At 42.2% G+C, this 18,814-nt stretch overlaps 1 protein-coding gene across 2 annotated transcripts in view; it reads left to right on the top strand.

Annotated features, from left to right (window-relative positions):
• PLEKHM3 (pleckstrin homology domain containing M3) overlaps positions 1-18,814 on the top strand; it is a 127,631-nt gene that overhangs the window by 52,672 nt on the left and 56,145 nt on the right. For both annotated transcript variants that reach the window (XM_048869470.2, XM_048869471.2), the window contains one exon: positions 8,337-8,530. In XM_048869470.2, coding sequence (XP_048725427.1) covers positions 8,337-8,530 — 194 coding nt within the window. The remainder of the gene's footprint in view (positions 1-8,336; positions 8,531-18,814) is intronic.

Genomic DNA, 18,814 nt, shown 5'->3' with positions numbered 1-18,814 from the left:
CTGTTTCCTCTTGTTTTTTCCTACCCCCCCCCCCCCGATGTTCTGGTTTAACTTGGATTTAAACTTGGAGAGTGGTCAGTTTAGATGAGCTATTACCAGCAGGAGAGTGAGTTTGTGTGTGTATGGGGGTGGGGGGGATGTGAGAAAACCGGGATTTGTGCAGGAAATAGCCCGACTTGATTATGTAAAGAGTTGTCACTTTGGGTGGGCTAGCACCAGCAGGAGAGTGAATTTGTGTGGGGGGGTGGAGGGTGAGAAAACCTGGATTTGTGCTGGAAATGGCCCACCTGATGATCACTTTAGATAAGCTATTACCAGCAGGACAGTGGGGTGGGAGGAGGTATTGTTTCATATTCTCTGTGTATATATAAAGTCTGCTGCAGTTTCCACGGTATGCATCTGATGAAGTGAGCTGTAGCTCACGAAAGCTCATGCTCAAATAAATTGGTTAGTCTCTAAGGTGCCACAAGTACTCCTTTTCTTTCCTGTTTGCGCCTCACGGTGCCACACTTCTCCTCCTGTCTGCCCCCACTTACGACTGCTGTAGTCCTTCAAGAGGCAGGGGTTCTTCTCTACTGGCTCTCATGGTCCTAATCTTCAGAGTCCTCATAGAATCACAGGACTGGAAGGGACCTTGAGAGGTCTTCTAGTCCAGTGCCCGGCCTCATGGCAGGACTAAGTGACCATCCCTGACAGGTGTTTGTCTAATCTGCTCTTAAAAATTTCCAATTATGGAGATTCCACAACCTCCCTAAGCTCATGGACTAGTCCTTGGCTATCCCAGACATTGCCTTTTTCGCCGCAGCTCCAAGAGCTGTGATTCTCAGGAGCTCTACAGTTGATGGATCCCAAGAGGAGGGCTTGGAGATCAGGGCTTTTTTTTTGTGGCAGGCATTAATGCTATGGAATTCCATCCTATGGGAAATCAGATCTCTCTAGCTTCAGAACATCGTGGACTTCATCTCTGAGCACAGGTCTTCTTATAAAAGCAGAAGGATGGCACTTCAACACTTCCCTGGGCATAAGCAACAGAAGTAATGTAAAGAGAGAGGTTTGCACATTGAGTCATAGTATGAGGATGAGGTGGAAGCTAAGTACAGTTCTTTAGATTGAATTTTACCTTCTTTTTTTTTTAACATTCAGATGCCATGAGTGTATGGATAGATATGTCAATATGGATGAAAGGATAGACAGGCAGATGTATACTTGTGGCTATTTTATACATCTTAGCATGTTTCCCAAAGGCCACCAAAGAAATGGTACACAGAATGTGCGTTTCCGTTGGATGTTTTCATAGGGTTAACGATGTTGTTTTGGCTTTGCAGGGGGAGTGTGCTGAAACAATAACAGACTTATGAGGAAGGGAGATTGTACTAAAGCTTCAAACATAAGAGACACTGTTAGGAGAGGCTGTTTGATGTCTAAGATCTGCGAATAATATTATTATGGGTTATTTGAAAAGGAAATAAAAGAACTGGTAAATGCTCTGTTAGGAGGAAAAAGCAGGCTCTCTTGAAGAAGAAAATCTGTCAAAAGACAGAGATTATTAAAGGAAACTGGAGCCTGCTGTTAGGAAAATGATAATCTGATGCCAAATAATATCAGATTTTTCAGGAGTTAATAAAGTTCTTGCATAGACAGATTAAGGATCTTTTTTTTTCCCCTAGGAGACCAGATATTAAATATTAGACATTACATTTTTTTCCTTTGGGATGGGATGAGAGCCTCTAATGTGGATCAAATGGATGGTAAAACAGGCAGTCTAGTGTAAACGTGTGTCAATGAGACCATCAAGAAGAGAAACTGGATTTTTAATTTAGAATTTAAAACCTGTACTGATTCAAACAGTCTGGCTACAGGAGAGAAAGAACAGCCGGTGTTCAAAGACGTAGGGCACAAAGGCAGAACAGAGTTTTTAGGCTTAAATTTAAAATCAAATTAATTCTGATTATAACAATGAGAAATTCTCAATTTTCACTTTGCAAAAGCACAGTACAGTTGTGAACATTCACTTGGCTGGGAGCAGTGTCAAGTTCTCTGTAAGTACATATATCCCCGGAGTAGCTGAGTCTCTCAGGAGTGTTAATTTATCCTCACAACAGCCCAGCAAGGTAGGGGAGTATCATCATCCTCAATGTACAGACAGGGAACTGAGGCACTGAGAGATCATGTGACTTGCCCAAGGTCACACAGGAAGCCTGTGGCAGAGCTGGGAATTGAATCTGGGTCCCCTGAGGCCACAAGACCATTCTTAACCACAAGACCATCCTTTGTCTCCTAGCCCATTATGTAACTGATCAGGTTTAAGGGTATCTGTTAGTTTTGTCTCTTTATACTGGATTTTGCAATTTTGTGCCTTGTTTCTATCTTCATTGTATTCTTCATTGGAACTAAGCAAATCCTCTTCTGTTGTGGAGCACACTGGCCTGAGATGACCCTTAGTCTTTCATTTATCTCCATTTTCTCTTTCTCGCATACTTCAGATGTAGAGTGTGATGCTGTGTCACTACTGTACAATCCATTTAGATACTTCAGATGCAAAAAAAAAAAAGTTTCTTAGTTTTGTCTGCAGTATTTAATAGCAATAATGTGGCTGCATGATTCTTTATTAATGTATTGACTATATGTCCTGGTCTGGCAGAGACAGAAACACCGTCCCACTCTCCTGAGGTGTTCTTAGTATTAATGATTTCTGTTTCTCTTGGACTCACTTTCAAAGCAGGATATCCTCATGCACTGCCATTGCAGCTGATGTTGAGTGTCCTGCAAGTACCTACACAGATAGATCTCTTGAACAGCACTCCCAAAATGGAACCAAGCTCCAAAGCCTCACCAAAGAGGCAGCCCTGTCCATCAAGGACAATGCAGCAATGCACTAAGGAGGAGCTACTCCAGCAGTAGGCCCCCTTTCAACCTGATGCATAATATACCGATGGGGGCTGATAGGAACGGGGCTTTGCCAAAGTGGACCGTGCTTGGCACAGTCCTGGTGAGATATCAGAGAGAATGTGAGTGTGGCTTCCACCTATTGAATGCTTCTGTATTTCACGCTATCTAGAAAATGTGTCCATCACTTGACCAGTGAACAGAGTAACAGTGGATGAAGAACATGAAATAATTTCTCCCCAGCCATCTCGTCCCTTTTTGCAAGGTGCATTGGCACCTATAATATTTGCCACTAGCAAAGCTGAGGGAGCAAGTCCCAGTGTATGATCTATAGCTTGGGTCTTGTTTGGTAACACTGATACAATTAGGTATATGTTTTCAATTGTTCCCTGGGATTCACTGCACTTGAACACAATGTATAATAATAACTCTTGGCCTTCACAGTCAGAAAAGATCCTGTCTGCTTCTAACAGGATGAGACTTGTTAAAAAACAGAAGTCAGGACAAATCCGTAGAGTTGAGTGGTACCGTGTCCTGGATCTTGAGAATTACACTATATTTGTGTACAAAAGCATTTGGCTACTAAGGGAAAGAACCCCTTGATTATTTAACAGAAACCCTTTCAAAGGACATGCCCATTCGCCATGTTTCTGCAGGTGGATTTGATTTAAATCACTAGTCAGGAAAACTTGATTTAATTATGGATTTCTACATAAAAGTGCATTCTTGTTGGTTGTTATAACCTTAATACATATTCTTCACAATTCAGAGATAGATGAGACCCAACTGGGTCTGTTTTACAGCCTGCTGGCATTATAGGTTTTCTCTTCTAGTGAGAGTCGTATGGTAGATCTCAAATCAATGAAGGCTACACTCAGAAAGACCTCAAGACTTCTGGAATATGTGGCTCAAACAGTTTCACTTTTGTTTCTAATGCCTGTCCCTCCCTTCTCACATTTATCTCCAGACTTCTTCTCCTTTCCAGATCTATTTTGCCCCCACCAATCTTCTATTCATTGAACTTTTTGAAACTTTGCACTTTTAGAGAGAGGTAAGGGACTGACTCTGCGTACACAAATTTGCAGAGGGACAATAGAGTTGAGGTCTGTTATTTCTCACCTCTATATATTTATTTGTTTGTTTTAAAACATTTTTGCTGACAGGGCATTTTATCCCTGGAGACACAAATCCACAGTTTGAGAACTGCAAAACTAAGCATCTCTGATGGTATCTTCCAGACTGAGCACTGAGTGCCATTGGGTAGATAGAAAGATTAACCTAAATAATCTATACAGAAGCCCCTGGAACCCCATAAAATTGGGTCCCTCATCCATGAACTATCGGAATTTATTTACAAAACTTTTCTTAAATATTACATGAATATATTGTCTCATACTCTAGAATTAGAATTTATAATCCCTATTCCATGATGAGATATCTTTGAGCTATAATGTATCTTAATTAAAACTATCTTTAGATGGGTTTTTTCCTCAAAAAGCATTTTATCAAAAAAATCCAATTTAAATAAAAAAAAATCCAATTTTTTTTTGAAAAATTTTTTTTTTATCCACCCTGCTTCCTCACACAGCAACTGGAGTTTCTTAACCAAAATCGTAGTTCAGACAGTTTCTCCCAGCTCCCACTTTTGCTTATGGTTCTCAGTCCTTTCCATAGTAGACTTTTTCATGTTCTGGAGGGAGATTATCTTTTAGATAGCTCTTCCTCCAATCCTTTCGCAACCTCTTCTCTCTGGCAACTTTTATTTTGTTACATGCAAAAGGTAATAAGTATTGCTGTGTGCTTCCAGGAGCACCCAACAGTGTTCTAGGAGCTGCATAAACACAAGAAAAGAGACCGCCCCTGCTCCAAAGAGTTTACCATGCGTCAGACTTTTCGTAAATTAACGTTTAAATTCTGAAGCACAAGATGGCAGCCTCCAGAAAAAAGTACTCCTCATGGTATTCCCCCTCATTCCTGTTCTTTTGACATTTCAGGCTAAAGAGCTCTCTTCAGTCTTAATTCTTGTATTTAAATGGAATTTTCTGGTGTTTCTAATACAATTATACGTGTGCGTATTTGTGTATTATAGGCAGGGCTGGTAGCGCTACCTATTATTAAGCTTGCCCCTGTTTTCAGTTGCTTATAACTTTGCCAAACGTTAACCATTTGGGCTGAAATTTGACTTGCCCGTTTCCTAGCTCAGGCTGAGTTTTTTGGAAAATTTCAAGCCAAAACAGTTCAGCCATTTCTGATAATGATTCTACAGGAAAGTAATACATTGTTTTGCCTGTGTTTTAAAAAAAAAAAAAACCAACTGGTGACTCTTTCTTTGACCAACGCTAGCACTCCTATATTTTGGAGCAGGGATGTAAAATTTGGGGAGGGGGTGACGTTTGGGTCAGGGACGTGCCTTTTGTCATCCCCATGAAAATCCACCCAAGTTTGGCCGAGTTATAAATTAACTGTCCATTCTGTGCACTCCCTGAGGCAGGGGTCCTGGGGGAAAAAAACAACGTGATCTTGTCATTAAAGACTGTGTACCATAAAGTATGCACATAAGGCGGCTGAATGAAGGTTGCACAGGCAACCTTGATTCTGCCATTTCCTAACTTTTGAGTGCTTGACTTTGCGAACTTTAGTAATCTTTTAACATGTATGTGTGCGTGCATCTGTCCATGGGTGCACTGCTGATGACTTTGCCCCATGGAAAAAATAAAATATCACCTCCTGCTCATTCCTATATCTGCCCTGAGGCCGCGGGAGGGCAAGTGGGGTTTCCCATCATTTCAATCCTGATTCACAGTGAAAGAATATTCTCCAAAAGGAATACTGAGCCCCTGGGGATACTGGCACCAGGTTCTGCGGTGGAAGAAAATCTGGAAACCTCCCCGTGTTCTACATGCCACTTGCTGGCTGCTCTCAAATTTAAGACTACGTACTTGCACGTTCCTAGGTCTTGATACAGCAAAGCACTTCAGCGTGTGCTTGAATGCTGCGCTGATGGGGACCAAAGTATATATGTGAGTGATCCTCGCACAAAATTTGGAGTGAGAAACTCCTGAGTTCCAATCCAAGCTGTGATATTGAGTGCTTGTGTGGTGCTGAGTGAATCGCTGAGTGAAACTCCCCTCTTCTCCCCCCCACCCCCCAATACAAGAGGAATAATACTTATTATAGGTATGGTAGCTCTCAGGTGTGTTGTAAGGCTAAATGGTTTAATGTGTGCAAAAGCAGTGTGACGATGAAGATAGTTGTATTCTTCTCTCTAACGTGCAGCTGTATAAGTCTCGCTAACAGAACAAAACCAAGAGATGCCACCAAATTTTCCTGGAGCTAAAGTTCTGTGTGCATTTGGAGCATTTGGGATCTGAAGAATTTTGTTCTTTACCCGACCTGCCTGGGTTATTACTGATACAGGGCATTTTCCGTTCCTCAGTTTGGACAGCACAGTTCCTTGGGTGTGCACTGTTTTTAAAAAAAAAAAAAAAAAATCTAAAAGCTGAGAGATGAGTGGTATGTTTAATACAGCTTCTGAGCCATAAAAGTCTGTGGAACCATGACCCTTAATTCACCTTACAGTGTCTCCCGTGTTTAAAAATATACATTGTATTATCTGCATAATCACTAACCTGCAGCCAGTACTTGGCGTTATGTATGATATTTTTGTTAACATGAAGATTATTCATTGTGAAGAGTTACAGTTGGGATCATCTCTCACTGTAACATCTCCTTCCCTGACCTGCTCCTATTTCCAGTAGCTCAGTGGTTCTCAACCTTTCCAGATTACTGTACCCCTTTCAGGAGTCTGATTTGTCTTGTGTATCCCCAAGTTTAACCTCACTTAAAAACTACTTGCTTACAAAATCAGACATACAAATACAAAAGTGTCACAGCACACTATTTCTGAAAAGTTGCTTTCTTTTTCATTTTTACCATATAATTATAAAAGAAACCAATTGGAATATAAATATTGTACTTATATTTCAGTGTGTAGTATGTAGAGCAGTATAAACAAGTCATTGTATGAAATTTTGGTTTGTACTGACTTTGCTTATGCTTTTTATGTAGCCTGTTGTAAAACTAGGCAAATATCTAGGTAAGCTGATGTACCCCCTAGAAGACTTCTGTGTACCCCAAGGAGTAAATGTACCCTTGGCTGAGAACCACTGCATTAGCTGGTACCATCTATAAGGACATATTTTGCTTTGTCTACCTCATCTTCTACAGTATCTGAAGGGAGAGGCCTTTTAAGTCTGAGAAGACTATAGTGTAGCCTTTGCCCTTTTGTTCACCTCATAAAAGGTAGCTTTGTTAGCCTAATTCATTGGTGCCTGGCTTCAGCGTAAACACTGGTTTTAAGGACCAGAAGGACTAATTGAATTGCGAAACATCATTTTTCTACAGCACAGTTTCAAGTGGTTTGCAGTTCATTGCACATAATCCCGGCTCTTTTTTTCACCCTGGATAAAATGCAGAAATAAAGAAGTAGGCTGGGGAGGAGTATTTGGTCTTTGAAATGGAAGTATCCTTCCCAGTTAGGACAAAAAGTTCCAAGGGGTTACAGTAACTTATTGTGGGTGCAGATGTACAGAACAGTACGATGGAATGGGCTAGAGAGAAAGTTCTTGAAAATGAAACACCATAATTCATGAACAATAATAATACCCATCTTTCATCTATGTTTGTTTTAAAAAATTGCTGGATGTGGTTCTGATTGTTCTTTTAGTGTTATGTGATTTTTACATTACAGCTAAACATGGAAGAAATTGCCATTGGAACGGCTAATGATACAATGGAATCTGTTGTACACGTTAACATACCTTTGACTCTCTTTTGAGGGACCCACTCAACTCCCATTAAAGTTTGAGATGACTCCAGTTGACTTCAAAAGGAGCTGGATTGGGCCTTCAATATTTCATTAATTTTCTTTGTCAATTGCATCCAACTTATCAGAATCACTGTGTATATGCACACAAACACATGTAAACATTCCTAGACAGGAAAAGGCCTTTTGAGGGAGTGATGATCATCATAGTTAGACACGTAAAAGATCTATTAGAATAAATCACTAACGTCATCCCACTGCAATGGCAGGATAATGTCCTCAATAGAGGACTATCTAATATCAAACAGATACTGTACATGATCATCACCAACAGGGGAAGTGGTAAGGATCTGTATGGCTATGAATATCACTGTGATTTGAAAAGATAGGATAGTAGTCCTTAAAGTTTATCGTAATGTGCCCTATAAAGTAGGGATTGGCTATCGATAGAAGTTAACAGTGGGATCACTCTCAACTCTGCCTTCTCCAAGAGTTGGCAATGGAAATTCCAATAGAGGGTTTCAGATTCAAATAACGATTAAAAAAGCACATAAGAGAGAGGAATAAAACCATTTAAAGACGGGCAGAAAGAAAGCACATCTAAGCTGCGTGCTTTGTTTTTCAGGTATCAAAGCAAGCCAAAGAGTTCCTGGAGTACGTGTACGAGGAGCCGCTAATTGACATCCAGCAGGAAAATCCCATGTTGTACAGACATGTCGAGCCACTGGCAACTGTAGTCCGTCTGAGAAAGCAGCTGAGATCTCTCCGAGCCTATTTGTTCAGCTGCAGAGCAGCAGTGGCAGAAGACCTGCGCAGGAGGTAAGCACCATGGACAACATGCAGCACAAGCTTCCTGTTGTCCTGCCTCTTCCTTGTCTGCACGTGTTCAGCCCTCGCTGCCTCCTCTTGGTTCCCATGATCCAATTCATAAGCCATTACCCATTGTGAAAGCCAGCTGCGCTGTAGTTGTCACCAGAGGCTTTTTTATACAATGAGATTGTCTGCTGCCATAGGAAAGCCTGTTCCAGTGATTCATGCGGGCTGACTGCAGAGCTTGGGTACCTAAAGTCATTCCTCCCACAGGATCATGCTGCTTCTCCTCAGTGGTGCATCTGAAGCTGAAAATACACAATTATCTCAGGCCATCACTGCAATAATGGAAAGTGTGTGATTTGGGTAATGTCGGTTCCTCCTTTCCTGTTGATTTTTCCTCAAAATAAAATGGGCAGATTGCAATCCACAAGTTTATTTCTCAAAGGCACAATTCATTTTAAAACATGCAGCATCTTAGTCCACTCTAGCTGCTGATGATCTTCTCCAAACAGCTCTGAAAGACAAACAGCCTCTTCAAATCCAGCAGCAGATCAACTGTAGAAAGGCCAACTTTGTTTTTACCCTGGATCTCCTGAAGAAAGAGGCTGAAGGCCTGTTTTGGATCTGTCTTTTTTTTTTTTTTTTTTTTCCTGTGAGGTGAATGAATCCAGACAAATGCAACTGGCTTGTTGGAACATGCATCTCTTATGTATCTGTATTTTTCAGGTCTGCTAGTAAAACAAATCTGTCACCTTCATTAGAAACATGGCCGCTTTGAAATGTTCAACTGCCAAAGGGAGGGAAAGTAAATGGAGGGCCTGTCCCACTCCCTGTATTGTGGATACATGTTTTTGCGGATGCAGAGGGTTGGTGTAATTTGCCGTGGGGGTTTGCACTGGCTTCTTTATTCCAGGAATGGAAGCAAGGTGATGATTGCTATTCATTAGATAACCTATATGTCACTGCCTTGAATAATTACACAAAGTACAGCTAAGCAAAGGGGGGCAAAGTTCTAGAGAGCAACAGGTGAGTTCCTAGACTAAACCTATTGTGTGTAAATATTTGTGTGTATGTGTTGTGGAATTGAGTGGCAACACATAGACTCGCTTCTTCAACTTTCGGGGAGCCCATCTGCAGGATTTTTAAAATTAAACCTATTTTCTCTGGCTCTTGTGCACAGTATTATCACTTTGGCTGTCCTCAGGTACAGTTGTAATATCGGTCCTATTTTCTCTCCATCAGTTACAATAAAACTAAAAGGAGAGCAGCCTGACAGAGGCTGGAGAAAAGTGGCTGAAAAGAAATTACGGCTTTTGATTAATGCTGAATGCTCTGATTAAAACAGCAAGGAGGAAGTAGGAAAGACTGTAGAGAGTGTCGGTGAAGAGAGTGAAAGAAAACAGATCAAAGGAGAAGTGAACAAAGAAAACCAATGGGGCCAGAGGAAATGGGACGAAGGGGAAAGCAAGGAGGCTGGAGGAGGTACTTTGAGCTGGAGCTGATGGAAGGAGATGAGAGGAAAGGGTCCAAAGGGACTGAAGAGGCATTCAAGGGACTAGGACAAAGAGAGAATTTGAGAAAATAAGAATTGAGGGGAACTATCAAGAGGCCAAAAGGGGAAGACTGAAGAAATAGAGGCAGCTCAGGAGATGGGGTAGGAAAGACAGGCAATATAGAATTCATCAGGAAATGTAGAAAAAGTGCAAGGCTTTAGAAGAAAAGGGATGACAAAAAAAAACCATAAAACTCTTATACCAGTAAATAATCAAAATGAGTAAAATGTAAGGTAAGGTGCAGCTCTGTGGGTAGACAGAAAGGAGAAGACGAAGGAGGACAGTAGGTAGGATATGTCTGCCATCTGTTGTATGGTGGTTTCCTGGCAATACACTGTCAAGCTGCAGCTGAAGGCACATTCCATACAGCAGAAGGAAAAGCCCTGAGTAGCATACGGTGCTAATAAATGAGAGGGAGGGGAAAGGATGGGTCGGAGACACACTCCCTTTCCTTACTTACAGACCTCCAGACTCCCAATGATTAAAACAGAGAATTTTGATGGGTGTTTTATGACAGTTCTTGGGTGCCCCGTTTTCCGTACGCTCGCGATGACATAAGCCTGAGTTAAGCTTGGTCTTCTAGCGCTGCCTGAAATTCCCATTCCTCTCTCCCCGTGACCTATATATAATACACAGCTGAGAGAGGAGCACCATGGCTGGGGGCTGGGCTTGTGGCTAGATCTTTATGCACAGTCCTTGTCTCTTGCTCCTTGTTATAGGGAAGAGTGTCCAGTTTGGTAGGAATGACTGGAAAAAGGCTAATGTAGTGCCAATCTTTAAAAAAGGGAAGAAGGAGGATCCTGGGAACTACAGGCCAGTCAGCCTCACTTCAGTCCCCGGAAAAATCATGGAGCAGGTCCTCAAAGAATCAATCCTGAAGCACTTACATGAGAGGAAAGTGATCAGGAACAGTCAGCATGGATTCACCAAGGCAAGGTCATGCCTGACTAATCTAATCGCCTTCTATGATGAGATTACTGGTTCTGTGGATGAAGGGAAAGCAGTGGATGTATTGTATCTTGACTTTAGCAAAGCTTTTGACACGGTCTCCCACAGTACTCTTGTCAGCAAGTTAAGGAAGTATGGGCTGGATGAATGCACCATAAGGTGGGTAGAAAGTTGGCTAGATTGTCGGGCTCAACGGGTAGTGATCAATGGCTCCATGTCTAGTTGGCAGCCGGTGTCAAGTGGAGTGCCCCAGGGGTTGGTCCTGGGGCCGGTTTTGTTCAATATCTTCATAAATGATCTGGAGGATGGTGTGGATTGCACTCTCAGCAAATTTGCGGATGATACTAAACTGGGAGGAGTGGTAGATACGCTGGAGGGCAGGGATAGGATATAGAGGGACCTAGACAAATTGGAGGATTGGGCCAAAAGAAATCGGATGAGGTTCAATAAGGATAAGTGCAGGGTCCTGCACTTAGGACGGAAGAACCCAATGCACAGCTACAGACTAGGGACCGAATGGCTAGGCAGCAGTTCTGCGGAAAAGGACCTAGGGGTGACAGTGGACGAGAAGCTGGATATGAGTCAGCAGTGTGCCCTTGTTGCCAAGAAGGCCAATGACATTTTGGGATGTATAAGTAGAGGCATAGCGAGCAGATCGAGGGACGTGATCGTTCCCCTCTATTCGACATTGGTGAGGCCTCATCTGGAGTACTGTGTCCAGTTTTGGGCCCCACACTACAAGAAAGATGTGGATAAATTGGAGAGAGCCCAGCAAAGGGCAACAAAAATGATTAGGGGTCTGGAACACATGAGTTATGAGGAGAGGCTGAGGGAACTGGAATTGTTTAGTCTGCAGAAGAGAAGAATGAGGGGGGATTTGATAGCTGCTTTCAACTACCTGAGAGGTAGTTCCAGAGAGGATGGTTTTAGACTATTCTCAGTGGTGGAAGAGGACAGGACAAGGAGTAATGGTCTCAAGTTGCAGTGGGGGAGGTTCAGGTTGGATATTAGGAAAAACTTTTTCACTAGGAGGGTGGTGAAACACTGGAATGCGTTACGCAGGGAGGTGGTGGAATCTCCTTCCTTAGACGTTTTTAAGGTCAGGCTTGACAAAGCCCTGGCTGGGATGATTTAATTGGGTATGGGTCCTGCTTTTGAGCAGGGGGTTGGACTAGATGACCTCCTGAGGTCCCTTCCAACCCTGATATTCTATGATTCTATGATTCTATGAACTTGTGGGATGCTCCAAAAGCCAGAGAGCGACCATTTCAAAGACACAAAGGGCAGGTATGTGCCCAACTCCCATTGAAAGTCTATGGGAGTTGGATGCTTGACTCGCACTTGTGGAAGTCTCCAGCAGAGTGATTTTGGCACCAGGTTGGTCCCTGGTGGCCTACCCGAAGGGGCTGGACCGATCTGGAGAGGAAAACAAGGCTGAAGCAGCACCACCTTGCAGGAATTGTGTTCCAGGACCTTTATTCTGAATATGGCACATCCCAGTATGCAGACCCCACGGCTCAACATAACAGCTGGACAGAGAAAATGAGATCTATTCACAAAGAAAACATGATTTAAATTACCCATCAGCTCATCACATGGGCAAGGTACAAGGAAAGGGGAGTTTAAACAACTGTGTGAGCCAGTGCTACTAAATTTAGTGCTCAGAGGAACAGCCGTGTTAGTCTGTATTCGCAAAAAGAAAAGGAGTACTTGTGGCACCTTAGAGACTAACCAATTTATTTTGAGCTGTGGCTCACGAAAGCTCATGCTCAAATAAATTGGTTAGTCTCTAAGGTGCCACAAGTACTCCTTTTCTTTTTGCGAAATTTAGTGCTGTTTCCTAGTCAGAATTTAAAGGGCTGGGGGAGAGAATCCAGAATCCAGTTATCTGTCCTGTTCCAAAGGCATTCTTTTCAGCTTGATCTTCACCTTAGTACATGGCTGGCTATTAATTACTGGCAAGTGAGCACAGCATCTTGAAGACCTGTCAGAACCATATAAACAGACTGAAACAAACTGTTAATATTGCTGTCTAGAGAGAACTAAAAACAGACTGATTAATTGTATTGGCACCTTGCTGCTTGTGGGACACTGATAGCCTTCCTTATTAGGGAAAGAGCAGATTGCTCTGGGGTGTTCTATCATTATCATCATCATTTTTTAAGTCTATCCCTTCCTCTTGAACCCAGATCTCAAACCCAAGATGGCAATTAATTTCAGAGTTCTCTGTGTCCTCCATGAAGACTACAGTGTTTACAGTGCTTATAAGTCACCGTTTCTGAAGAATTCCAGATGGCTATAAACCAGTTTAGCTCAGGACCTAGTTGACTTAAGTGTGGAAACGTTATTTATAATGCCTGGTATACATAGATACTTTGGGAACTTTGTAAAACTTGGCGTTCCGCAGAAAACTCAGGGCTGAGTCGCACTGTGAACTCTAAGGCAAGTGACTAAAAAAACAAAGAATAGCTAAAGATCTCGGAAGATGGTGGTTCAAGGTGCAGGGAACTGGCAGCCCTTATTGTCCTTAAGAATTCTAGTTCACTTGATGAACTCCGGCAACAATGGTGGCTGTTTGGGTGGTAGTTCGAAGTAGACTTTAAAGGCATACGGGAAGATAAAACAATAAAGGAAAACAAGTTTGGCTAGACCCATTAGGTCAGATCCTCAACTGGTGTAAATTGAGTCATACCAGCTGAGGATCTGACCCATTGTCTCTATTTCATAAGGGATATTGCTACGGCCCTCCATATAAAAAAATCGAATTTGCCTTCCCTGTTTTGAATTGAGCAGGTTTATCTATTTGGGGTTGTATTCGATGCATGCGCACTGTCAGTTCCTGGGGGAGAAACAAACCAGACTTAAATCTAGTGCTTGTATAGAATTGATGCAAGCTGCAGTTGTATAGCTCTCCCAACAGTCTTCTGCTTGCAGTATTACCAGAGAACGCAAACATACAAAGTGGAAACAGTGTCTCTGGTGCTGAGGGGAGAGGAGAGGAGCTCTTGTCCATTAAACAGGTGATGCAATGTATGTGAACATGTAAATTGAAGGAAGCATCCTTCTTTTTTTGTGTATTCCTCCTTTAAGGAGTCTCCTTGTCTCTCGTAGATATAAGAAGGGCTTGTAATTTTAACCACTATGGTCTCTTTTCCTACTATTCTGGCTTAATGGAAGGCTTCTTGGTGAAGGAATTATCACAGAGTTTGTTTTTGTTTTCACAGTTTCTGGCTCTGCAACAGGTCCACCTATCCCTTAGCATTTACCTCAGTGATTTCCATCTGTAAACACATGCTCCTTCTGTGTGGAGGTAGAAGACTAAGCAGAATTCTGCATCTAATCACTTGTCCCCTCTACAGGACTGCAGTTTTCTATTAATTTCATGACAGAGTTTTATATTAGTTTAACCTGACACTGGTTGCTTTACGTAGAGCACATTACAGAGAGATGGAATTAAAGCTCGCTGTTGCAATCAGGTTTCCATTTCCAGTGCCACAAATATGTACCCCTAGCTAATACTGTCAGCTCTTAGCAGAACAAGAACCCAAACCCACTGAAGTTGAAAGAAGAATTCTGTCATTTCGTATGATGAGGCCTTAGAAATAAATATCTCTTTTTGCCTCAGAACTAGATTATTTTCAAAATATTTGCATTAAGCATTTCAAGTTGTTGCTAAGAAACTTGCACAAATATTTCAGAGGATAACAGAATCCTTTTATTCACATAGCATCTTTGAGTCCAGACATGATGTCTAATGCAATCTGTCACCCTCTGTCAAATAGATTAGTAATATTAGGCGTCTAAAATGATTTAGCCTTGTTTCTTCTGTTTAAGATAGATTGCTTTAGAAATACCCCACTTAGATTCCAAATTGTGTTTTCATTAGCTGGGAGCACTACTTGAAATACTAGCTCTGCCCACATTCACCCTAATTTGATCACTTCAGAGTCTGTTTGCGGCAAACTCCAAGTACTCCAAATTGCACCTGAAAGAACAGAGGATACCTCATTGCTTGTCATTTCATTTTAAGGTGGCTGGAAGATCTAAGCAGATAAAAGGTGGAGCTATTTAATTCCAAGTAGAAACTGTCTGTCCCGAACTATTTCTCCTCATTCTTTTCTAAAAATCAATAATGCTTTGTTCCTTCTTTTGATTTATAGTAGTTCTTAAGTTTCATACTGTTCTCATGATCTTACTTACCTTCGAGAGAAGAGTTTGGGAACTTCTGCTCTTAAGTAAAAAATGTTATGTCCTCAAGCAGGATTTCCGGTAAACACCAAAAATATAATTTTCATTTGTCCAGTCTTACCTGTGTGTTGATGGGGAACCTGGCTACTAATTTCAAAACAAGTATGAAGTGCATGTCTTCTTTTCCTCCCAGAGCATCTTTGTAGTCATGAGGAAGACAGCGTCGCTATTTGTTCCTGTCCATGGCTTGTTCCTCCATTAAGCCCAACCTGGCCATATCCCTGGATATGATGTCCCGCCATCTAGTCGGTGGTCAGCCTCTAAGTCAGACTTCGTTGTGTTTGCATTATTTTCTTTGGCCTCCTGTCACCTGTTTCTCTTCAGCAGTGTCCCCACCATCTTAATCTTTTCAACGTAGCCAGTCCTGTGCCTTGATTTCACATCTTATTTTCTTTCTAACTTCATTTGTCTTTAAATCATTCCATTTTATACCTTCCATCTTTCGCGTAACGCTCTTTTACTACTTCTGCTTTCCCAGCAGTTTTGGCTTGTTTACACTTTTTCCTGTAAAGTTCTTGTTTCCTTGCTTGTCCAATTTTTCCTTGTTTGCTAACGCCGTCCAGTAACTTCCTCTCCTGTGTTTTGTATTGCTTCCTCAAATATTTCCCATCTAATAAGTAGTGAGATTTATTCATCATTAAGGCTACGATTTAGTCATGGGTATTTTTAGTGTAAGTCATGGACAGGTCACAGGCAATAAAAAAAATTTCACGGCCCGTGACCTGTCCATAACTTATACCATAAATACCCATGACTAAATCTTAGAGGAGGAGCGTTGCTGGGGAGGGGCCAGGGGATGCTGTTGCAGGGAGAGGCCTGGGGCCAGCAGCACTAGCTGCCGAGCAGCGGCTGCTCCAGCCACCCGCAGCTCCGCCCCCCCTGCCGCAGCTCCAGCCAGCCCGGGACCACTGCTGGGGGCCGCCCAGCAGTGACTGCTCTGGCCACCCCTGGTACCGCTGCTCATGCAGTCCCCGGGGCCGGACGCATTGGCCGCTGCTCGGACAGTCCCTGGGGCCAGCTGCCCAGGGCCACCCAAGCAGCCGTTGGCGCAACTGGCCCCTGAGCCGCGGCTGGCTGCACGGGCTATGGGGCCGCTCTAGCAGCAGCTGGTGCGGCTGTTCCTGGGGATTGCCTGAGCAGGTCCTGGGGTCAGCTACGCTGGCTGCTGCAGAAGTCACGGAATTCGTGGAAAGTCATGGAATCCATGACTTCTGGGACCTCCAGGACAGACACGGGAGCCCTATTCATCATCACAAAATAATGACCTGAAACATCCTCCAAGCATCACCTTGTATGCCTCCCTCACAGAGCTATTAACTTATCAGGATCAAATTTGGCTCCTGTTGTACCCATCTTTTAGTTAATCTTCACCTTTCCCATTAGTAGTTCAGGATCACTGCCACACTTGGCGCTTCTATAGATGCCAATGTCCAACAGTGACTCTCTATGCCTTTCACTGATGGTAATTGATCAGTCTAGTGTTTGATTTGATCATCTGGTGAGTCCCCTGTAACCTTCTGCGTGTCTTTGTGAGGAACCGAGTCCTGCCAATAATCAGATTGTGCATCGCACCGCGAGTTCGTAACCTTTTCCTATTATCGTTTGTTGTCCCAAAGCCGGGTGGTCCAGCATTATTCATTTACTTACCCTGTCTGCTACCAACCTTTCCATTTGTATCTCCCATTATCAGAATACTGTCACAATCAGGAATCTCATCTACAATGCTATCTGCTGATATAGTCCATTCCTCTCTTCCTCTTCTGCTGCTTCTGTTGGGACATAATGCAGATCACAGTTATGTATGGTTTATTGTAGGCATTAGTAAATGTTGCTATGACAATCTGCTCAGACACTGGTTTCCAGCTGTTCATTGAGGTAACTGTTCTCTTGTCCACTATTACAGCAATCCCATCCCTATGCTTCATTTGCCCACTTGTCTGTCTGGAGTAAAGGAAATTCTAGTTTCTGACAGTCTCTAGCCAGTGTGTCTCCTGTATGGTAGCAAAGGAAACTTGTAATTTCCTGAACTCCTCCGCTGCTAGCTCAGTCTGGGCTAGAGCAAATAGATTTCTAACACTCCAGCTTGCAGTGGGTGTAATAATGGTTAGCCATTATCTGAAATCAATGACAGTTTCCATTTGCTAAGCCTGATGGGCCTGGTCAAAATCCATATAAATCAGTTTGGTTTGCCTTACTGTTTCTAAAACAAGTGAGTTTCAGATGTAATGGATTGCTAGGCCAATCCACATCGTACACCGACATATTTTGAAATACATCTAACCATCCTTACCTATGAAATATATCCAGGGATTGGTGGTTTCTAAAAGATAATTAGACAAAATACTTGTAGGCAGTATGTGTGAAGTTGCTTACATGCACCAGTATGGACATCCTCTAGAACTCAACAACCATGAGTCAGTCCCCTCTAAATCATGAGAGTGGCTTAAAAATCATGAGATTTAAATAATAAATTTGGGACTTTATTTTCCTTTTGTTTTTTAAGTCTTCAAGGTTCACATAGACCAGCTTTTCTCACAAACTTTCACTTAAGTTGAGCTTCTCCCTTAATAACACGACTGTGGGAGCTGGGGCTTTCAGAAGAATACCACATAGCTAAAGACTCACAGTAGAATCACAAGAGTTGGCAATAGGGAAAAACACCACACTTTCCTTAATCTGTACCTTAATTTTATTGACAAATTGCACTCCAGATGAACTGTGACATAAAATCTAACAAAAAGACCCCGTGCATCTGCTTGGAAGCCTAATGCAGTTCTTTACCCTGCATGCATATTTGGGATGAGTGGAAATTAACTTGAATTCTCCTGTAATTGTTCAAGTTAAATAAGACTACTGAAAAATTTGACACAGTGTGACTGAGAATAGAATAAGATCTACCTTGCGTCATGTTAAAAAATTTTTTCCTCTGCCCACTATTATTCTCACATTTTAAGGGTTTTCAAACATCTATTAGGAAAAATAGGACCTAGGAATCACACTTTTTCCTCTTAATCCTCCTCCCTGCTTCCACTCCCCCTCCTCATCACAGAGATCTGGAAATGGTTTAAGTCCCATAAGGTCAAAAAATTCTAAACTTGGTCAAATAAGACACTTGTGGCTGGCATATGAAATAGTGATGCCAATCTATTTTTTCTGCCTTCTTCATGGGCTTCTTTGGTACAAAAGGGCTTGATTGTGCCCATCTGCCACCTAACTTGATTTCTTTTGATTGCAGTGTGAAATGAAGAGTTTGCTCTGCTTATCACATTTGTACTTCAGTTAGAATGTCAGGTTGGGGCAGATTAATTTGCTGTAGCTTTAGCAGAGCTGTCAGGGTATTTAAACCAGTGGAGAAAAATTACTGGAGCTGATGATAAACAGACTTTAAATGCAGAGCGATTACTTACTGCTAACAAAGCACCCTGGCTACAAACACAGCAACTTTGCCTAAATGCAAAAAGCAAAAACTTATCAGTGATTCTATTTCCAGAAGGACATTACAAGATAAGCTTTTGTTTGTGCAGATACTTACCTGATAAGA

The sequence above is a fragment of the Caretta caretta genome, chromosome 11 (genome assembly GCF_965140235.1).
Source record: "Caretta caretta isolate rCarCar2 chromosome 11, rCarCar1.hap1, whole genome shotgun sequence".
Lineage (NCBI taxonomy): Eukaryota > Metazoa > Chordata > Testudines > Cheloniidae > Caretta > Caretta caretta.
The sequence above is the reverse complement of the archived record's forward strand: the minus strand, read 5'-3'. Positions and strand labels throughout refer to the sequence as shown.